Source organism: Portunus trituberculatus, chromosome 18 (genome assembly GCF_017591435.1).
Source record: "Portunus trituberculatus isolate SZX2019 chromosome 18, ASM1759143v1, whole genome shotgun sequence".
Classification (NCBI taxonomy): domain Eukaryota; kingdom Metazoa; phylum Arthropoda; class Malacostraca; order Decapoda; family Portunidae; genus Portunus; species Portunus trituberculatus.
The window spans coordinates 23,715,986-23,737,384 of record NC_059272.1 but is presented as its reverse complement, the minus strand read 5'-3'; the positions used below and the strand labels follow the sequence as shown (position 1 = coordinate 23,737,384).

Here is a 21,399-nt window from a genome sequence, read left to right as displayed (position 1 = left end):
AAATGGGAGAAGGAAAGTTGATATGAAAAATGAGATACACGAGCCATAAAACCTAATGAAGTAAAGAGACATACCGAGAGACAAAGATAAAAGGATGTAATGTGAGAGAGAGAGAGAGAGAGAGAGAGAGAGAGAGAGAGAGAGAGAGAAAGAGAGAAAGAGAGAGTGGTGCTGATGATCACGTAATTTTAGACCTTAAGAGTCAAGTGTTTGTATTTGGTCCCGACACACACACACACACACACACACACACACACACACTATTTGTTTCGTGTCTCATTCTTCCTCCCCTTCATCCATCCATCGTGACTACCTTCCCTTCTTCCATCTTCCTTCCTCCTACACTCCTCCCCCTCTCACCCTCCATTATTACACCTATACGCCCCTCTACACACTCTCCTGGGTTGGCTGGAGTAGAACTTGTCCCCAGGGAAATAGGGGGAAAAGGTTGTGTGTGCGGGGGGAGGGAGGGAGTCACACTAGGGATGAACACAGGTGATATAGTGGAGGAAGTGGAGGCTATGGAATGGGGATATGGTGTAGGGGGGGGTCTGGAAATATAGTTTGTGGTTAGTATCAGAGTGCATAGTTTTAAGGAATGGAGGGAATATATGGAAGACACGTGGGTGATATGGGTGGTGTCAGGAAGATAAGGAATGGAAGTGTCAGGGAGAAAACTTTTTGGGTTGGAAAGGGAAGGAGGTTGAAAAGGAACATTTTAGGAGGAGGAGAAAGAATTGGAGAGATGGGAACTCGGTATGGTGATCTCAAGGAAAACTGGTGATATAGGGATTGGAGGTAGTAAAAGTGCATTGAAGTGAATGGAGAACGGAGAGGAAAGACCAAAAACCAGAGAAATACGAATGAAAAAGAAAGGGGGAAGGAGTAAGGAGGAAAATCTGATGTGGATGTTGTAAGAAAAGTTGAGGAAAGGAGGAAAACAAATGAGCGTTAAGTTTAGATAAGAATAAAATGGAGGAGAACTTTAGAGAATAGTTAACAAGGAAAATAGAAAAAAAAATGGTGAATAGTGTAAGAAGAATAAATGATGAAAATACACGGGGGAACGAAAAGAGAAAGAGAAAGAGATAATTGGGAAGAAGCGAAGACAAGAAAGTAAAAAGGACGAGGTAGATAATAGGTGAAGAGGCAAAACTGAAGACAAGAGGGCTGGGAATAACCTCATCATCTTTTTTTTTTTGTCTCTTTCTCCTCCTCCAGCGATACTTTTTTCATCGCAAAGCTTTTCACTCCCTTTCTTTCACCTCCTAATTGATGGGAACAACGCCCTACACTTTTCTTTCTCTATCGTTACGCCGTGATAATTGTTTACAAGTCTCTGCTAATGGGCGGTGAGGCTTATGGCGGCGCAACGGTGCATAGGTGGTAGTGGTGGTGGCGCTGGTGGTGTATGAGAAGTGGAAGAGAATAATAACGATGTGTGTAAGGAAGACAAGGGAGGTTGACTGGTGGTGGTGGTGGTGGTGGTGGTGGTGGTAGTAGCGGTAGTGGAGCTAGAGGTAGAGTGTGGTGTTAGTTAAGGATATAAAATGTAGGATTGAAAAAATATATATATAGTAAATAGTGGATAAATTTGTTCAAAGAGAGAGAGAGAGAGAGAGAGAGAGAGAGAGAGAGAGAGAGAGAGAGAGAGAGAGAGAGAGAGAGACATTCACTCCCAAAATGAGATTAAGAAAATTGGTGCAAGATAATGTTTCGTCTTTTTCTTTATTCTGACGAGTGTTTTCCTTTGTTCCTCGTCATGTTTTTCTTCCATTACCCATTTATCTACCTCCCTCCACTCCTCCCTCTATTCCTCCATCAACTCTCCACCCTCCAAGTTTATCCTTCCTTTCTCTCTTTCTTCTCTCTTCACCATCTTCCTCCTTGTCACATTTCTCTCTCATTTTTTTGTTCTTACTCACAGACGTAAGAAAGTGGGCAGTTTCCGTAACTTTATCTTTGCCACAGTGATATGGATGCTCTCTCTCTCTCTCTCTCTCTCTCTCTCTCTCTCTCTCTCTCTCTCTCTCTCTCTCTCTCTCTCTCTCTCTCTCTCTCTCTCTCATTATATTCCATACGTACATACATACACAATTTTTTTAATAACAAATAGCCTCCTAGCCTGTAACTTTTTATCCTTTTTTGCTAGCCAGGCTACATACGTCCGTCTATCTACCTCTCTATTTGTCTGTCTCTCTTTCTCTCTGTCTTCCTGCCTGCCTGCCTGCCTGTCTGCCTATCTCTCTCTCTCTCTGCCTGCCTACCTGCTTGCCTGCCTGCCTTCCTGTGTGTTCGTCTGTTTAAAATTTTGTGTTTGATTATCCAACTATTTTACACACACACACACACACACACACACACACACACACACACACACACACACACACACACACACAAAGACACGCGGGTTTATTAGGCAGGAAATCAGTCTGCTTTTGAGGCCTTGAATCGTGGTGTATCAGGAAGGGATGGGGCGGATTAATCGGCTGCCCCGGTTTTGGAAGAGAGAGAGAGAGAGAGAGAGAGAGAGAGAGAGAGAGAGAGAGAGAGAGAGAGAGAGAGAGAGAGAGAGAGAGAGAGAGAGAATGTGTTTTGAGTGTATTTTTAATGTCTTTTTGATTACGCTATTATTATTGCTTGATTTTTTATAAACGTTACTTTTAATGTTGTAAGATTTCCAGTTTCACGATTCCTACTCACCACCTACACAGTTTTGTCAAGATCTAGGAAAGCTCCCACACATCATAACATTCCCAATATCTTTACTTCATCTGCCGTTCAAAAGAAATTTCCCTAGCCCACTTCCACGCATCTTTACCGGCCGTTGTCGCCTTCAGCCAGTGCCTTGCCCTTCTCCCTCCCTCCCTCCCTCCCATGTGTCCCATACAAGACGTCTTGGGGAAAAAGTTTAACAGGCACAAGGCATGACGTGTACACCGAGACAGCCAATTCCCAAAGCGCACCACAGGGCAAAACAAGGGGAAAGACACCATTTCCCTGGGGAGGAGAGAGGGATGGGTTTGGGGCAGGTTAGGGCTGTGGTGTGATGGCGTGGGGTGGTGTGGGTGGGTTCTGATCACGACCACTCTAGGATCTTCACCTTAATGGCCAGCCGAGATAAAAGGATCAGGGGATCTTCCTGTTTGAATCTGCTTCCCTCTAGCGCCACGTGAGCCCTCGCAGACCATAAGGGAGAGGGAGAAGGAAAATCTACGGAAGAAAGGGTGGGCATGGAGAGGGAAGGGTGCGACGTTACAGCTTAAAGAAATAGGGTTGGAAAGACGGAGGCCATTGCAAGGATAGGGTGAGGAAAGGACGAGTCATTGTAGAGAAAGGAAATGGTTGGGAAAGACGAGTCACCAGAAAGGGAGAATCACAGAGGAACAGAAATGTAAATGGATGAGAGAGGAAGAAAAAGCTAATGAAAAATGCACGAAGGAAGAAAATCTGCATTTGTAAATAGAGAGAGGGAGGAAAGATGAGTTAAAGTAAGGCAGGAAGGGATACAGTGTGAAAGAAGCTTAATATATGAATAAGGATAGCGTTCACTGCAAAAAAAATTCAGAAGATTACAAATAGCACGGCCTTGAATACGAGATGAAAACTGTATAGCCAGCAAAAATTACAGAAGGACCCTGAAAATATGATATAATACTCATGCAAAAAAAAGTTAAATCTAAACATGTCTCCCTCGTGTCCTTGTAATAGAAAAATTTAAATGAACTCAAACAACAAATAAAATTAGCTCCACGTAACTTTAAGAAATAGAAAGAAAAATGAGAAAAAAAAAGTAAAATTCCGTTGACAGAATGATTAACTTTACATGTCAGTTGTTTTTGCATAAGCTCATGTGACCTGTGATATTTTGACTTGCCTCTGTGTGTGTGTGTGTGTGTGTGTGTGTGTGTGTGTGTGTGTGTGTGTGTGTGTGTGTGTGTGTGTGTGTGTGTGTGTATGTATGTGTGTGTGTCCTGGCTCTGTTTATTAGTTTCCTGGGACATTGGACAGGGACGTGCGCGCGTGGAATTATGTTTCCGAGCCAAGGTATTGACAGAGCTCCGAAGATACATTGAGTTTGACGAGCTTTGTGGTGCCTTTATTATTATTACTCCTACTGATTGAAATGGTTGTGTGTGTGTGTGTGTGTGTGTGTGTGTGTGTGTGTGTGTGTGTGTGTGTGTGCGTGTGTGCGTGTGTGCGGAGCTGTCAGGAGCGGGTCGGAGAGAGACAAACAGACTAACTCATCTTGTCAGCCTCCGGTAATGCCTCGTTAATGACCCTGTCTGAGCCGGGACGGGACGCGCGGAAATTGACTCTACCTCATGAACAAGAGAGAGAGAGAGAGAGAGAGAGAGAGAGAGAGAGGAAGGGGGAAATAGCCGTGTGGGGGAAGGTTGACTCGGTTAGGGAGAAGTTAAGAGAGGGTTGGGGTGAGTTTAAGGAGGTAGAGCAGGACTGAATGTAGTTAAGAAAGGGTTCAAGCGCATGTACGGGAGGAAGGAGAGGCTGGGGAGGTGCAGGCGGGAATGGCGGGACGGCAGCGAGCAGGGGGGGGAAATATTAAGCTGGATGAGAAGAGAAGCGAGTAGTAAACAATGGAGAGATCATGCCATCTTCCTTGTTCTCATTGTTACCGTGTTTGTCTTCCATCTTTCTCGCAAGCAGTAGATAGATAGCGCTCTCTCTCTCTCTCTCTCTCTCTCTCTCTCTCTCTCTCTCTCTCTCTCTCTCTCTCTCTCTCTCTCTGCCTTGAAAAGCGTTACCATCTCTTAAATATTTAGTTGTTGAAAAAAGGAGTAATAAAACGACTCTGAATATTGTGTCAAGGTAAAAATCACGCTGTCGTTAGGAAGGTGGTGATGTGGTGATGCTTAGAGAGAGCATTTATGTTGTCCCACACAAGATTAAATAAGGACAGCGGATAATATGAATGTGGGCCAGAGTTTGAGTTCACCACATCAGGAATGCAGAGCCAGCTGTCATCTTCCTCTTCCTCATCCTCGTCTTCCTCGTTCTTCTCTTCCTCCTCCTGGCGACTCGTTAAGGATATTGCAAAAGTTTAATCCGTTTATCGTCTGAGAACGAGGATGATTTCTTTTCCTCTGTGACAAATCTTTAAGTAAATGAATTAGTTGATTTTTTTTCTTATAGTGTCATGTGGAACTATAATTTTACGCCAATATGTAGAAATTATAAAAGATTTTTTTTTCCCCATTTAAGAAACCTTTCTCTCTTTATCAATATTTCAAAAGTAATAAATAATTATGTATGCCCACTGGTACAGCCACCACATGTGAGTAAAGGAGGAAAGTGGCCAGAGCTTAAAGCTGACACAATGTTTCTGACACACCCATAATCCCATGTTTTAGATACTTCCACGATGGTACTAGTGGCCGATACTTCCATGTATGATCATGTAACTGCAAAGGCCAAAGTGCATGTTAGGTCTTTTTTCCTGCGTGGTATGATCAAAAGAATTTTCAAAAAGTGTAGGTAGTGAAGTGGCGATTACCTCATAAACGGAAGATTCCCAAACAACGATACGAGTGAGACATTTTATTCTGGTATCGCTGTTCCCTAATTGCGCGCGGTATCCTGTTCCACGGACGGCATTGCAGCCAGCAGACAAAGAGAGGTATTTATTTCATCGGATTCCAACGGGAATTATGTACAAATTAATCGAAGCGAGAGGCATTTTACAGTACGTGTATATATGACAGAAAGAGAGAGAGAGAGAGAGAGAGAGAGAGAGAGAGAGAGAGAGAGAGAGAGAGAGAGAGATGGACAGAGAGAGAATCGTGCATCCATCTGAGCCTGGCGACACACAACATTCACAGGTTAATTAGATGTTTTGTTGTGTAGCACAGGATGGAGACCGCGACAGCTGATGTGTGGCCGCTGTGCATCGAGCCGTGAGGGGGACAAGAAAGAGGCGGCAAGGTTGAGGCGAAATATTGACAAGAACCCTGAAAAATCTTCGAACTTTGATGATAACTCGCGAAAGAATCACAAACCCACCTACCACCACCCACCAACACAGAAACACACACACACACACACACACACACACACACACACACACACACACACACACACACACACCTTTCTGATTGTCTCAAATTTATGATTACTTGTTTTACTGATTGCTTTGCGTCCTTGACAAGTCAGAAAATAACAACAGAAATTTAGACACACACGCACAGATACACACAAACAGACAAATAAACGAGACATAACGAGAATATTTGAGTCGACAGCCAATGATGTAGAAAGTGGAACATCCAGATTGGGAAAGACACACAGAGAAGAAAACATAGATGATTTTATTTCATTCCTTTGTAATGTTTGGTAAGAATGAAAAAAAAGATTGATTGACAGGATTTTTAGCTTTTTTATTCCGAACAAGATTACTCTCTGTTAAATGTGTGTGTGTGTGTGTGTGTGTGTGTGTGTGTGTGTGTGTGTGTGTGTGTGTGTGTGTGTGTGTGTTGCAATATTTCAAGGCATTCGGAAAAAAATATCATCGTCTTATAAGAAAAAACGAATGCAGGAAAAAAAATCTTGAGAGGCTGATACTAAAGGAAGAGTAAGTGGGAAGAAATGGAGAGGGAGTGGATGAGAGGGAAGAGAAATGTTAAGAAACTGAATTACTGTCACGAGGAGGAAAAGTAGAGGATATTACGTCATGTCAGAGAGAAATAAGGGATGAGGGAGGAGGTAGAGGAGGAGGAAAGAGAGAGGGACGGAAAAGTGGAGGAAAGAAGCAGGAAAGGGGAGGAAGGGAGGGTGGGAGAGAGAGAGAGAGAGAGAGAGAGAGAGAGAGAGAGAGAGAGAGAGAGAGAGAGAGAGAGAGGCCGGAGATGACCAGAGTGGAGGGAAAAATATGACTTGAGAAATGAAAGGAAATAAGAAGGATCCGTAACTCTCTCCCTCTTACCTTTCCTCTCTTACGATCCGGTCCATTTGTGAGGAAGTTGTAAGACAGTGAATGAAGTAGGTGTGTGTGTGTGTGTGTGTGTGTGTGTGTGTGTGTGTGTGTGTGTGTGTGTGTGTGTGTGTGTGTGTGTGTGTGTGTGTAGTTTCTATACATTTTCTTTTCTTCATGGTATTCTGAAGGAGGAGGAGAAAGGAAAAAGAAAATGAGTGGCTGAGGCTGAGGAAGGAAAACGCGGAGCTGGAGAAAGAGGAGCAGAGGGAGGAGGAGAGGCCATTGTGGTTGGGAACGCCTGAGGGCCGCTTAGATTAGCCTGTCTGTTTGTTTGTGTGTTTGTTATCTGTCGACGTTATCATCCCGTCCATCAAGGCGGCCAAGACGGATAGCTTTCATTAAAACTTCGAAGAAAACAAGTTACTGCTCGTCGCCCTCGTACACTCCACTTCTCTCCGTCTTCTTCTTCCTCCCGCTACTGCCGCGTGTCCTTCCCGCCTATAAATTATCAGTACCCTGGCCTTCTTCACCTGCGTCTACTTTCCCACGCGTTACCTACACCCATTTCCTCCTCTCCTATATTTCTTTTCTCACCTCCTCGCTCCTCTTTTCAATTCTCTCCGCGTGTTAGAGTATTGCACTTTTATTGTTCTGTAATTTATTGGTCCATTTATATGTTTTACTCCGCCCTCCTCCTGCATTCGTGTGTGTTGCATGCACCCTCCTCTGCCCCAATTCTTTTATTCTTCTTCCTCACTTATTTTCCCTCCGTAGCGTCTGGCACATATTTAGGTTACCAACGGGGTGCTCTTCCGCTTGTCTTTTATCACTTAACAATGGGTCACAGTTTGGGGTACAGCGTGGTGATCCTCAGGGGTGTTCGACAGTTTGCAAATTACATGACAGAGGTGTGAAGTAATGCAAATAGGTAGCAGGGACTAAACTGAGCTAATTCAATTCGCTGTGTTAGATGTCTCCCCTAATTTGTAAGACGAAAGGTATATTATGGTGAAGGTAATATTATGTAGTTAATGGGTTTTGTGTATTATCATTTTTTTCCCATATTCTTCATGTTTTGGGCTGGAGATATATTTACTTTGTCGAAAATATTCACGGGAAACGCAGGCAGGAAGAACTTTTATGACCTACAATATATTACCCTTATCTTTTTCATTTTCCTTTGTTTTCCCTTCCTCTGCTCTCTCCCTCTCTCCATTTTTCCGGATTCCCTTTCATTCTTTTAACCGTAATACCGTAACCAACTTGTAACTTTTCTCTCATACATCCTTTATTGTTCCCTTTTACGGTTTCATCAGTATTCTTTAGTCACTTTTCTTTGTTTCCACTTTTCTTTCCGTTCTCCAATACGTCTTTCCTTGACTTGCTACACACCTTTGCTTTTTCCTTTCATTTTTTTTCATCATTATACCTACATTTCATCTAGCATCATCACTCCATCTCTCTCTCTCTCTCTCTCTCTCTCTCTCTCTCTCTCTCTCTCTCTCTCTCTCTCTCTCTCTCTCTCTCTCTCTCTCTCTCTCTCTCTCTCTCTCTCTCTCTCTCTCTCTCTCTCTCTCTCTCTCTCTCTCTCCTCATTCTTTCCCCTTTAAAATGCTACGTCATATTAGATTACATTCATTTATCACAAACATCCTCGTGAGAGTAAACATTTCATCTGCTGTCTGGTCTTCCTTTGTATTGTTCCTCCTCCTCCTCCTCCTCCTCCTCCTCCTCCTCCTCCTCCTCCTCCTTCATATCATACCTTCCCTCACCCCAACTTCGCAGCCCCTGTAAACAATCGTCAAATTAGAGGCAGTGAGTGGGCAGCGGTGGTGTTGTTGTTGGTGATGTTTACTCCTGACGCGACCTCGACACACACACAGCCTCGCCCGCCACGCATACTGATAGCTGGCGACCGACAAAACACAGGAGTTAGGACTTTTGATTAATTGAACGTGAGTTATGTGTGTGTGTGTGTGTGTGTGTGTGTGTGTGTGTGTGTGTGTGTGTGTGTGTGTGTGTGTGTGTGTGTGTGTGTGTGTGTGATGAAGGTGATGTTGCTTAATTAGTACTCCTATTATTGTTAATGGTGGTGGTGTTGTTGTTGTTGTTGTTGTTGTTGTTGTTGGTGGTGGTGGTGGTGGTGGTGGTGGTGGTGGTATTATTGCTGGGAATGTGAAAAATTTAAGTGTCATTCAGACTTTATCGCTATTGTTGTTATTTTTTTTCCATCCTCTCTAGTGCTGTTACGTTCACTTCACTCTTCACTGCTTCTGTATCTTAAAAAAAAAAAGCACTCTTAAGTACCACCATGTCCCGTCCATACATCTCAATCTGTACCTATCACTTCTTTCACTTCCCCTCTTACATTTCCAACTCACCCATTCTCCTCCCATCACTCACCAATCTTTCTACACGTCCCCTCCATCCAACACACCCCCACACCGTCAATCCCCCTGCCATTCACCTCCCAATTCCGTTTCCTTCCTCCGCTACAGATTACAAAACACTGTCAAAGAGATTCAAGTATTTATTAATTGGTCTTTGGGGAAGCCTTGGTTGGGGGAGCTCCTATCGGAAAGCAATACCAATACCCACTTTATACGTGTCCTATTTCACCAATCCCTCCCTTGTCCATCCTCCTAACCCTCCTTCCCTTCCTCCCTCCCTGCCTTCACTGGGGTATGCTTTCCTCTCCCTGCTGGTTCCTGGAGGGCGGAGAGGATCGTGTGGTAAAGGGGACACATGCAAAATGGGCTTCATCTAGCTGTCTTTTATATCAGCAGTGATGGGGAAGTGCTGTGTGTGCTGGGATGGTGGGATGGGGAAGGGTTGGGGAATAGATGGGGGATGCTGTGTGGTGTGTGTGTGTGTGTGTGTGTGTGTGTGTGTGTGTGTGTGTGTGTGTAGGGGGGAAGGAGAGGGAAGGGGTAGAAGGGGGATGTTAAAGAAAATGGGAAGAGGAAAGATTCTCTCCTCTCTCTCTCTCTCTCTCTCTCTCTCTCTCTCTCTCTCTCTCTCTCTCTCTCTCTCTCTCTCTCTCTCTCTCTCTCGTCAAAACAGTAGCTTTATAAACGAGAAAAAGTTACTTGTCAAAATTGAATATGAGAGAGAGAGAGAGAGAGAGAGAGAGAGAGAGAGAGAGAGAGAGAGTAATGTTCAGAGGCCTTAAAATACTGTTAATCAAGAAAAATGCAGTTTTAGAAGAGAGGGAAAGTCTTGAGAGAGAGAGAGAGAGAGAGAGAGAGAGAGAGAGAGAGAGAGAGAGAGAGAGAGAGAGAAGGAGAGGGAGACAAAAGAGAGACTTGAAGGTGGAGAAGAGACCACTTGTGGAGGTTTTCTAGAGGCTGAGGAGGCCAACTTTCCCTCTCCTTCCATTTTTTTGGTCTCTCAATATCGACAGCTGGGCTCCTCCTCCTCCTTCTTCTCCTCCTCCTCCTCCTCCTCCTCCTCCTCCTCCTCCTCCTCCTCCTCCTCCTCCTCCTCCTCCTTCTCCTCCTCCTCCTCCTCCTCCTCCTCCTTCTCTTCCTCTTACCGTTCTCTTTTTCTCTCAGCCTTGGTTATTGTGCGAGGCGAGGGAGGGGGAATTTTCTGCCGGGTAGGAGGAAGAGTAGTAGGAGTAGGAGAAGGAAGAGGGGGAGAAAGAGGGGAAGGAGGAAGAAGAGGAGGGTGTGGCAAGGGTAGAATGTCCACTCAGGGAGGGTGAAGAGGTGCATGGGGAGAATACTGCACGAATTGGGAATGTGTGTGTGTGTGTGTGTGTGTGAGAGAGAGAGAGAGAGAGAGAGAGAGAGAGAGAGAGAGAGAAAGAAAGAAACTGTAAATATGTAAGTTAATTAGACATTCTTTTTTTCCTTTTGTACCATTTCTCTCTCTCTCTCTCTCTCTCTCTCTCTCTCTCTCTCTCTCTCTCTCTCTCTCTCTCTCATAGACAACGTTAATGGCGGGAAAAAGAACAAACATTTATCCGAGGAATAGATCGGCGGAGATAGATTGCAAATGGCTCCTGTTGCTCGCGTATTGTCCTCCAGTGACATAGTGGTGACTTAAATGGCTTCCTGCTGCACTGAATATCATCAACACTATTTTTTTGTACCTTTTGGGATATATAATAGAAAAATGTGAGGATGAGACTTTTTCCTATTTTTCGTTTTGTCTCGCTATGTAAAGAATGTATGTAGTAAGGTTTATGCTTTTCGTGTCTTTTTTTTATGATATTCTATGCAAAATTATTCTTTATATATGTTAGGATGGAAGTTTTTTTTTTATTTGATTTTTCCATGCGTATGTAAAGCTTGTATTGTCTTTTTGGCTTTTTTTTATACTGTATGTAAAAGAGCGTACTTTATTACATCGGTTGTGGAATATTTTTCATGTATTGTTTTTGAGAGAAATAAGTAAGAACTCTTTTTCTATAATCTGTTAAAAGAACAAGGCTTGGCTGTTGTAATCCGTGTTTTTCCCGTCATGGTCCAGAAAAAATCAAGAAATTGTTTGTATGAATGGAGGCAGAACTACATATTTTTAGAGGCAGTCGTCATATTGTGATGTGACGGAAACAATCGAGAAATGATACGGATATTTTGCAACCTTTCCCGCATAGTTGTATCATTCAGCTGACTAAATCATTCCGACATTAACACGTTCCACTGTCCCATTCACTACAACATGACGTACACATACCTACACATCATTCAAGATCTATCCAAACTTAACATAGTCGCTTCTGTCAATCACCTATGAGTTATCCACCAATTCGATAAGGAAAAAAGATGTTCCCCACACCCATTCACCTTGAGATCCTAACCTAACCTTACCCTCAAAACACACACTCCCCACCCTATGGAAAGTAGTAAAAAAAAGACAAACAACACTCCACATCAAAGAACAGACAAACTCTCAAAAACTCCCACTACCTATTCATCTTGACATCCGCCAACCTTATCTTACCCCAAAAACACACACTCCACACTCTCTGATAAATAAAAAAAAAAAAGACAAAGAACACTTCACTTCCTATTTCCATCCAGAAAATACCATCAAGAAATAGACAAATCCACAAAAACACGCTTTACCTATGCACCTTGACATCCACTAACCCCAAACACACACACACACACCATACCCTCTGATAAATAAAACAAGACAAAGAACACTTCACATTCTATTTCCATCCAGAAAAAAACAGACAAGCCCTTAAAAACACCCACTACCTATTCACCAAACAACACACGCAACCCTAACTTGACCTCCTTACCTGCGTGCCTTTGAGACCGCCTCCATCCGTCGAGACTCAAGGTATTCATAAAAAAAGACAGAGCTCGCGTTGGCCTCACTTTTACGACTCATAACAACGCTGGGACGACAAGAGGATGCCAGATTCCTCATTAGCCAATCAAAATGCGCAGCTCAAGCCACTCCGGAGACCTCTAGGCCAATCGGAATGCCTCTCTGATGGATTATGGTCGCCTGGTAATGTCCCGCCGGTGCCAAGACTCAGCCGGGCGAGGAGAGCCGAGTCGAGACGAGACGGGAGGAAGCGAAGAGAGAGCTGGCGAGGGCTTTTTTTCTTCTCCTCCCTTCTCCAGCCAGTGACAGCAGCGGTGATAGATTGTGCAGGAGGAGGAGGAGTAAGAGAGCAGGATGAGGGCGAAGAGTGGAGGAAGAAGATGAAGGAAGATGAGGACGAGGAGTAAGTGGAGGACAGTGATGAGTAGAGGGGATGTATGATGATGAGGAAAAGCAGCACGAGGCGGAGGAGAAGAAACAGAAGACGAGCACGTGAAAGAAAAGAGAATGAGTGATACAAGAGAGAAAGAAAAAAACTGAAAAGAGAAAATGCAAAAGAAGAAAGAAAAGAGGAAATAAAAATGTAATGTTTCAACAAAAGAGAGAGAGAGAGAGAGAGAGAGAGAGAGAGAGAGAGAGAGAGAGAGAGAGAGAGAGCAAAAATGAGGTTTAAGATGAATATAGAAAAAAATATGATGGAAGGATGTGCCATTACGAAAGTCTATCATGATAATTACCCCATAAAAAGAATGATAAATCACAGAACATTATACGAATATTTTTCTTACGGAGGGAGAGAAAATTGCACATACCATATTTGTCATTTTTGATAGAGATAAAAATAAATATAGCATTGCAGTTACAAATAATAATAACAAAATGTACAAATGATTATTTATTATATAGAATTCTATGTCATATTTTGCTAGACACTATACTTTAGTTAATTGGAGAAAAATAAACAGACAATTGGAGAAATATAAACAGACATGTCAAAAGCAAATTGTGAAATGCAGGTGACTACAGATGAAAAAAAAAAAAATATAAGAGAAACATGAAGAGAGAGAGAGAGAGAGAGAGAGAGAGAGAGAGAGAGAGAGAGAGAGAGAGAGAGAGAGAGAAGGTGAAAGAGTAGATAAATAGAAGAAGAAGAAGAAGAGGAGGTGAAAGCAAAGAGTAAACACCCAAATGAAGAAAAGTAGACATATGCTATGATAAAGAAAAAATAAACAATAAAAATGAGACAGTTAAATGAACACACTTATAACAATATATTTAAAGAAACAAAGACGAGATGACAATAAAGTAAATAGAAGACCTAAGAATTTAAACAAATAAATTTAAACAACTTGGCAATATTTATGCATACAATGAGCTCAGGTAGAAATCAAATGAAATAAAATAATAAATAAATTGATAAAAGAAAAGAAAGGAGGACAGAAACAAACGGAAGAGTAAGAGAAGGAGGTAATAAAGCAGAGGTGAAAATGAAACAAAAATATAAAACATAAAAGGAAGAAGAAAGAGGAAGAAGAAGATGAAAAAAGTAATAAAGTGGGGAGGAGAAAAGTAGCGGGTTTTTTTCTTTTTTTATGTAAAGGAGAAGTGAAGATGGAAATGAAGCACTGCGGGAAAAAGGAAGTTTCCTAAAATATATATAATTAGGAAGGTAAAGTTTCCCACTAACGAAAATTGCTGTAAACAAAAAAAATAATGAGGTACAAGGGAAACTGCTCTTAAAAAGGGAAAAGTTTTTTTTTTCTTTTTTTACGAAGGTCTAAGTAAATTATTTCCTTGAAGCTCATTTTGCTGCAGTGTTGATATTGTTGTTTCTTATTACGATTAGTAGATGTAATAGTAGTAGTAGTAGTAGTAGTAGTAGTAGTAGTAGTAGTAGTAGTAGTAGTAGTAGTAGTAGTAGTAGTAGCAGTAGTAATAGTAGTTGTTGTTGTTGTGGAGATATTGATAGTAGTAGTTGTAGAAATTTCCCACTTTTTTGGTTTCTGTTTTTGTTCTTGTATTTTTTTCCTCACCCAAGTTTTCTTTCAGCTATTCTTTCAACTCATCTTCCTCCTTCTTCTCCTTCTCCTCCTCCTCCTCCTCCTCCTCCTCCTCCTCCTCCTCCTCCTCCACCTCCTCCTCCTCCTCCTTCTCCTCCTCCTCCTAGAAAACAATTAACATTTTTGTAAATCCTTTTGATATTGTTATTAAATTACATCTGTACTGCAAATTTCTATATCAACTTTGTATCTTCCTCTTGCATGGCCTTCGTTTAACTCCTACTCCTTCACCTCTTCCTCCTCCTTCTCCTCCTTTTCCTCCTCCTCCTCCTCCTCCTCCTCCTCCTCCTCCTCCTCCTGGGAACAAAGAGGATTATGGAGTATTCTTTCAGCGCGTGGCCAAGTGTGGTTCATTTCCAGGGGAGTCTTAAGGAGGAGGCGCCGCGTGTCCCTAATTGATGCGTTGTTTATACTAATTTTCCCTAAATTGGCCTTTATGCAGATAAGGGTTTGTTCTTGTCCCGTGGAAGAGATGGACAGAGAGAGGCAAGATGTGTGTGTGTGTGTGTGTGTGTGTGTGTGTGTGTGTGTGTGTGTGTGTGTGTGTGTGTGTGTGTGTGTGTGATATGTATTTCTTGTTTTCATGTTTACTTTCTCCGTTATCGCAGTCTCTCTCTCTCTCTCTCTCTCTCTCTCTCTCTCTCTCTCTCTCTCTCTCTCTCTCTCTCTCTCTCTCTCTCTCTCTCTCTCTCTCTCTCTCTCTCTCTCTCTCTCTCTCTCTCTCTCTCTAACCATCCCTCCAGAGAAATTTAGGCTGGGGAGTTTTATACCGTATACAGTTTTTATTCCGCCCTTCCTCCTCCTCCTTCCCTCTTGCTGCTCCCTTACATGGCCGAGGTGAGGGAGGAAAGTTGGAGGAGAAGTAGAGTTTTCCTCCGGGAGCAGCGGCCAGAGAGAAGCGAGGAGGCGAGGAGCGGCACATCCCACCCCATTTACATCTGTTTATCCTGACACTTCCAATTACGTGAGACAGGGAACAAGGAGGGTGAGGAGGAAATAGGGAGAGAGGGAAAGCAGGGAGAAAGAGGGAAAACAGAGAGTAAAGAGAGAAGTGTAGGAATAGAGGGAGAAAGAGAGAAAGGGCTAGGGTTTTTTTGGAGAGCATAGCGGATTTTGAAGTGAAGAAGCTGGAAACTAAAGAAGAAGGTGACGAAGAGGGTGAGGGAAATAGGACTGGAAGATGGAAGCAGTAAAGTGGGAGCGAAATGGAGTGAAAATGATGATGAAGGCGATAAAAGAAGAAAGGGATATAAACTTTTGGGCTGGAAAAGGAGCTGAATATAGCAAAAAATTAGAAAAAAATAATAATGAAAGGAAAGAAAAGCTGAGAGAGAGAGAGAGAGAGAGAGAGAGAGAGAGAGAGAGAGAGAGAGAGAGATTCAGACAGACATTCACGCATGAGAGAGCAAGGAAATAGAAGACGTGAGAGAAGATGGAGATATAGTATACATAAAAATGAAAAGTTTAAGACCTGATAACTTTTTCCCGTGTGAAAACTTTGGAATGGATAAAAAAAGGCTTCAATGAGTGACATGTAACTATATTTTTCCATTTAAACTCTAAAAAAAAGCATGTAGGCGTTGTGTGTGTGTGTGTGTGTGTGTGTGTTCCTGTTCATTACTTAGTGAGATATAGCCCTGTATAGCATTCTCTGTCTCTTTTTGTAGTAACCGAGAAATCATGAAAATGGGATGGTTCCCTTTCCTGAAATTACTGTAGTGTGAGAGAGGAAGGTCCCATTGTTTAGTGTAACGGAGGAGGAGGAGGAGGAGGAGAAGCAATGGTAGTGGTGGTTGTGGTGTTGGTTGAGGTGGAGGAGGAGAAGGAGGGGGGAATGGGAAGGAGGAGAGAGATGATGCGTTGTACTATAGTGTTTTTGGATGGGAAGGTAAGAGTAGGGAGGAGGGTAAAATTGAGGAAGTTTAGTTGAGAGATAGGGAGTTGGGAGAGAAAGAGAAGAAAAAGATGGTAATAATTAATGTTTTATGTAAAGTCTTAGTACAAGGATTAATATCTTACCCTTCACACACACACAACCACAATTTCCTTGGTATTCCTCCCTCGCTTCTTTTTTCCCTTCTCTTCCTTTCATTTCTTTCCCTTTCCCTCTCTTTCCTACACCTCCTTATCATTCTTCTGCTGTTTCCTCCTGTCAGCTTGTCCTTTCCTTTATCTTGTTTCTCCATTTTCAGCTCCTGTATTTTTTGTGTTTACTTATCTGACGCTTTCATATTTTTTCCTTCTTTCCCTTCTTTTTTCTCGCCATCCACACCGCTCTCCGTCCATCTGTCCTCGCGTCTACACTTTCTCCCTCTTTTCGTGGACTCCTTGTGATGAATTGCTCAATAGCGCCACAGTTAATGACACTATGATTAATGTGTGTTGTACCGGTGAGATGAATGTGGGGGGTCGAGGGAGGTGAGAGTAGTGAGAGGTAGGTAAAGGGAAGGGTAACGAGAGGGGAAGCGTTGCAGGAGACGGGGGAAACTGTTGCATGTATTGAGGTGTCTCGTACATAGGCGTCAGTTTGAAGGACGCAGTAGGTGTCAGTGAGGAGTTATGTTGCATCATTTACAACGCTCTTTGCACGATGATGGAGGGGCTGAGTGGCGCTGCTCGTGTGTCGGCCTCCAGCCCTTGAGTGGCTCGAGATGTCGTGTGTGTTTTAGTTACACGAGTTGTAGTTTCCGTCATAGTGGTGTGGACAGAACCCTTTAAGAGATATTGCGTTAAGTCTTTCTTTGTCATTCATTGTATCAAGTAATAACATTCAGCCTTGTGTTCGTTTATCATAGTCTATTTCCACACGAATTCCTGGACAGTCAAAATATAACCACAATTAAAATGTATACCGTTGAGTTCGTCTCTATCTTGAACTTTACCTAAATAAAAATGCACTTCATATTTATTCCAGCAAGGCCACTGGAACAGTAGCAGCGTTTCAAGGTGCAAAAGTCACCGGCTCCTAACTTTCCACAACGAATTTTCACTCATAACCTGCCGAGCTCAGAGCAGTGAAAGCTGTATAAGGACGCCACGCGAGGCGCCACTGAGACCTGAAGAAACAGGAGAATGCTCTTAGTTGTGCCCTAAGGCGCGCCGACGGGACCAGACTCCGTAAATATTTGACAAAGAGGATTTTAAGTGGCACATCAACCTTCCTGAGCGGCTTGCAGCGTCCTTTTGCTTCGCATGTGGCGAGGAACACGTCCGGAGGGAGAGGCGTTGGGCGGGCGGTGGGATGGCGTTCATTAGGGCGTATCTGAAGTATGTCAGGACGAGCTGGTGAGGATTTTGCTGGGAATCCTGGTGAGCTTGTCAAGAATGTGAAGGTCTTGCGTTAAGGCGGAGATACGAGGAAAGGAGCTGTGTCTGCCTGGGTGTTCCGAGAGAGAGAGAGAGAGAGAGAGAGAGAGAGAGAGAGAGAGAGAGAGAGAGAGAGAGAGAGAGAGAGAGAGAGAGAGAGAGAGAGAGAGAGAGAGAGAGAGAGAGAGAGAGAGAGAGAGAGAGAGAGAGAGAGAGAGAGAGAGACCAAAGACACGTAATACAAGTAACGAAATATCACACACATTTTAATGGACTTCCTAAAATACAAGCGAACTAAGAATGAGAGGGAAATATGTCTCGATTCCAAATTACACTCACGCACTGATGCCATAAATAACTCTTTACCTGAGTGCTTGGTAATGGAGCGTGTTCTTTCTTACTCTTACCTCACTTAACCCCATCGCTCACCTGGCCCATCTCTTCCTGCAGATCCTGGAGGGGAACGTGAACACCTACACAGCGGTGAGGACGGAGCTGGTGCCGCCCATCCTTGCCTCCAAGATCCGCTTTGTGCCATATTCGCCCCTGCCTCGCACCGTCTGCATGAGAGTGGAAGTCATCGGGTGCCCCTATAAAGGTAAGTGTTTGTAATTGGTATCTCTTCTTTAGTTCTCTGCATATTTATCTTTTTTTTCTGTCTGTCTCTGTTTTTGTATCATGATTACTGTCACGTTTCTGTTTCCTTACCAATGTGAGAGTATACGTATTTGTCTTTATTCCTTTATTTATTTTTTTTCTTCGTTTTTTTTTTTTCTCGTGATGTGTGGTTGTGAAGTGACGCGTATCCTTTCTCTCTCTCTCTCTCTCTCTCTCTCTCTCTCTCTCTCTCTCTCTCTCTCTCTCTCTCTCTCTCTCTCTCTCTCTCTCTCTCTCTCTCTCTCTCTCTCTCTCTCTCTCTCTCTCTCTCTCTCTCTCTCTCTCTCTCTCTCTCTCTCTCTCTCTCTTCCTCTTTCTCTCCTTCTCATCCTCCTCCTCGCGAATAAATTTCATTCGGGAAACTGTCGCAGGAAATCGCACTCTTCCTGGACATTGACTTTCACCACTTCGGAAAACCCGTCGATGCGCGGCGTGTTACTTGCAACGAGACAAAGCTGAGGATGGCTGATATTCTGTACTCTCTCTCTCTCTCTCTCTCTCTCTCTCTCTCTCTCTCTCTCTCTCTCTCGCTCTCGTTCTCTGTCTGTATATCTGTCTATTCGTCCATCCATCTACCCACACAGACAGGTAGACAGAGAAGTACGGTGACAGAAGCGTGGTCACAATGTTTGATTGACACATCCAACCCACGTTTTAGCACACGATGCATTTTGACACACGGATACATTGACAGCAGAGAGCGTGAATCGTAACAATAGAATTAATTCAGTCGCAACAAAAGTGAAAAGTTAATAACTAAATGTAAATGTAAATAAATGGATAGAGAGAGAGAGAGAGAGAGAGAGAGAGAGAGAGAGAGATCACAAGACCTAATCTTTGAAGCCCACAACGCATGTTAAAGTTTTTTGTTTTTTACTCATTAACAGGGCCCTGGCAACCAGCATTTTTTTTCCAACACTTTGTTGAATCTGAGGACGCCAAAGGTCTTGCGAATAAAAAGGAGCGAAAGAGCGTGTTATCTTTAATCACGGTCTTTCTTAAATGTTTGAAGTTGGAATTGTCGTCAGCTTCGAAGCAAAATAAAGAGGAAGAATTAGAGGAAAGTTTTCTTTTAAATGTATGCAAAAAAAGAAAGTAAAAAAAGATAAGAACCGAAATAGAAGCAAATATTGGACTGGACGTGAAAATAAATCTTAAAGTTAGAAATATTCTCTGAAATAGAAAAAATATATATACGATAAGAAAAACAGTAAGAAAAACTGAAATAATGAAAACATGCTTGAAAGTGTAAAAATCGTGATTCTTTTGAGTTTTATCATTTTAAGTCTCTCTCTCTCTCTCTCTCTCTCTCTCTCTCTCTCTCTCTCTCTCTCTCTCTCTCTCTCTCTCTCTCTCTCTCTCTTGGCTATGCTTCAACCGTTAGTACTTTGAAGCTTTTCCTCTATCAACACACCTACCCTCTTCAAACCCCTCTCTTACTCCCTCTTGAGCGCCGCGTCCTGGGCAAACAAGCGTCAACAGGTGGGCTTGGTGTTGGTACAAGGCTTGATTAGGGAGGCAGGTTGGGTAAATCAAAAGAATGAGAGGAGAAGTGGCCAAAACCACTTAGAATATGCTATAAAGGGAATGAGTTAAAAAGTACAGAACATACTTTACGGTGATAAAACTCTAGGGTGATGTTGTGCCATATTTCATTTACTCGATGGCCTTCCACTTTTTAGGATGTCTGTTTGGAGTCCTCTGCAATGTGACTCACTTTGAATTGTGGAGAAAGCGAAACGAGAGGTAGATACATAGTTGACTGATAGACAATATGAAGTTAGTGATAGAAAGTAATTTATATTTGGCTCTACAAGTAAAAAAAAATATAGACGAATAAAGTGAAAATGAATTATAAAAGTAACACAAATGAATAGCAAACACCAGCTTATCTGTTGGCTCTTACTAAGCTGTTTTGAAGTGACTCACGCTTGCTAATCTAAAGTAAGAGAGATGTAACAGTAAAGGCGATAACGAAAAACCCATTGAAGTGCTAGAAAACACCCTCGGATAAACTGAAAATATAAATGTAGCGGACAAAACTGACGAATATATGAATATGTGTAGTTGAATAATTACAAATATAAATAAATAGGTAGATAGATTCATAGATAGATCGATATGATAGATAGAGATAGAAATACATCAATGAATTAATGAAACTTTAACAATCATCCAGAAAGATAAATGTAAACACACATGAGTATATACATAATTAACATTCATAAATCTCTCTCTCTCTCTCTCTCTCTCTCTCTCTCTCTCTCTCTCTCTCTCTCTCTCTCTCTCTCTCTCTCTCTCTCTCTCTCTCTCTCTCTCTCTTTCCCTCCCTCCCTTCCTCCTTCCATCCTTCCCTTTCATATCCCGGGGTCAAGGCTTCCCGCTGGGTGAATAGGCTCAACAGCTTTTTCTCCGTGGATGAGCTTTACTAATGAGGGCGTGTGTGATGACCCGCCTCCAACAACCAATTAGAGACATTTTAAGCGGATCCCTCAATGCATGATCAACTTGTGAAAGAGCTCTTGGGCCTCCTATTGTACCGTGGTTTGTTTTTATTGATACTGGAGTTGCAACAGAAAATTAATGTGGCGTTCTGCTTCTAGTGTCTCCAGAAATGCTTCCGTGATCGTCGATCTGTGTGTGTGTGTGTGTGTGTGTGTGTGTGTGTGTGTGTGTGTGTGTGTGTGTGTGTGTGTGTGTGTGTGTGTGTGTGTGTGTGTGTGTGTGTGTGTGTGTGTGTGTGTGTGTGTGTGTGTGTGTGTGTGTGTGTGTGTAAGCATTGTTCTCTTGACAGATGAACTGATAGGTAACTAGGAGAGAGAGAGAGAGAGAGAGAGAGAGAGAGAGAGAGAGAGAGAGAGAGAGAGAGAGAGAGAGAGAGAGAGAGAGAATTGCATATTTCCCCGTTTCCACGGCAGCAATATCACCATTGCAAATTAAGCAAATCATGAAGCAAGGAAGCCACAAATAGGTCATGCGTCTCTAGTTCTCCTTTAACTCATTACTATTTTTTTACTGTTGTGTCTTCCTCCTACGTCTTTCCTTCTTACATCTTCCTTTCAGCTGATCACTCCTTCTCGTTGTTTATCACAACTGTGGCTTTGGTTTATATGATAGTTGACGTGTTTTCCAGCACTAGTGTATACATTTATCGAC

At 42.7% G+C, this 21,399-nt stretch overlaps 1 protein-coding gene across 7 annotated transcripts in view; it reads left to right on the top strand.

The window, feature by feature from the left end:
* The window catches only part of LOC123505428 (discoidin domain-containing receptor 2-like), a 633,236-nt gene that overhangs the window by 568,105 nt on the left and 43,732 nt on the right, over positions 1-21,399 (top strand). For all 7 annotated transcript variants that reach the window (XM_045256693.1, XM_045256694.1, XM_045256695.1 and 4 more), the window contains one exon: positions 18,037-18,184. In XM_045256693.1, the coding sequence (XP_045112628.1) occupies positions 18,037-18,184 (148 nt within the window). The remainder of the gene's footprint in view (positions 1-18,036; positions 18,185-21,399) is intronic.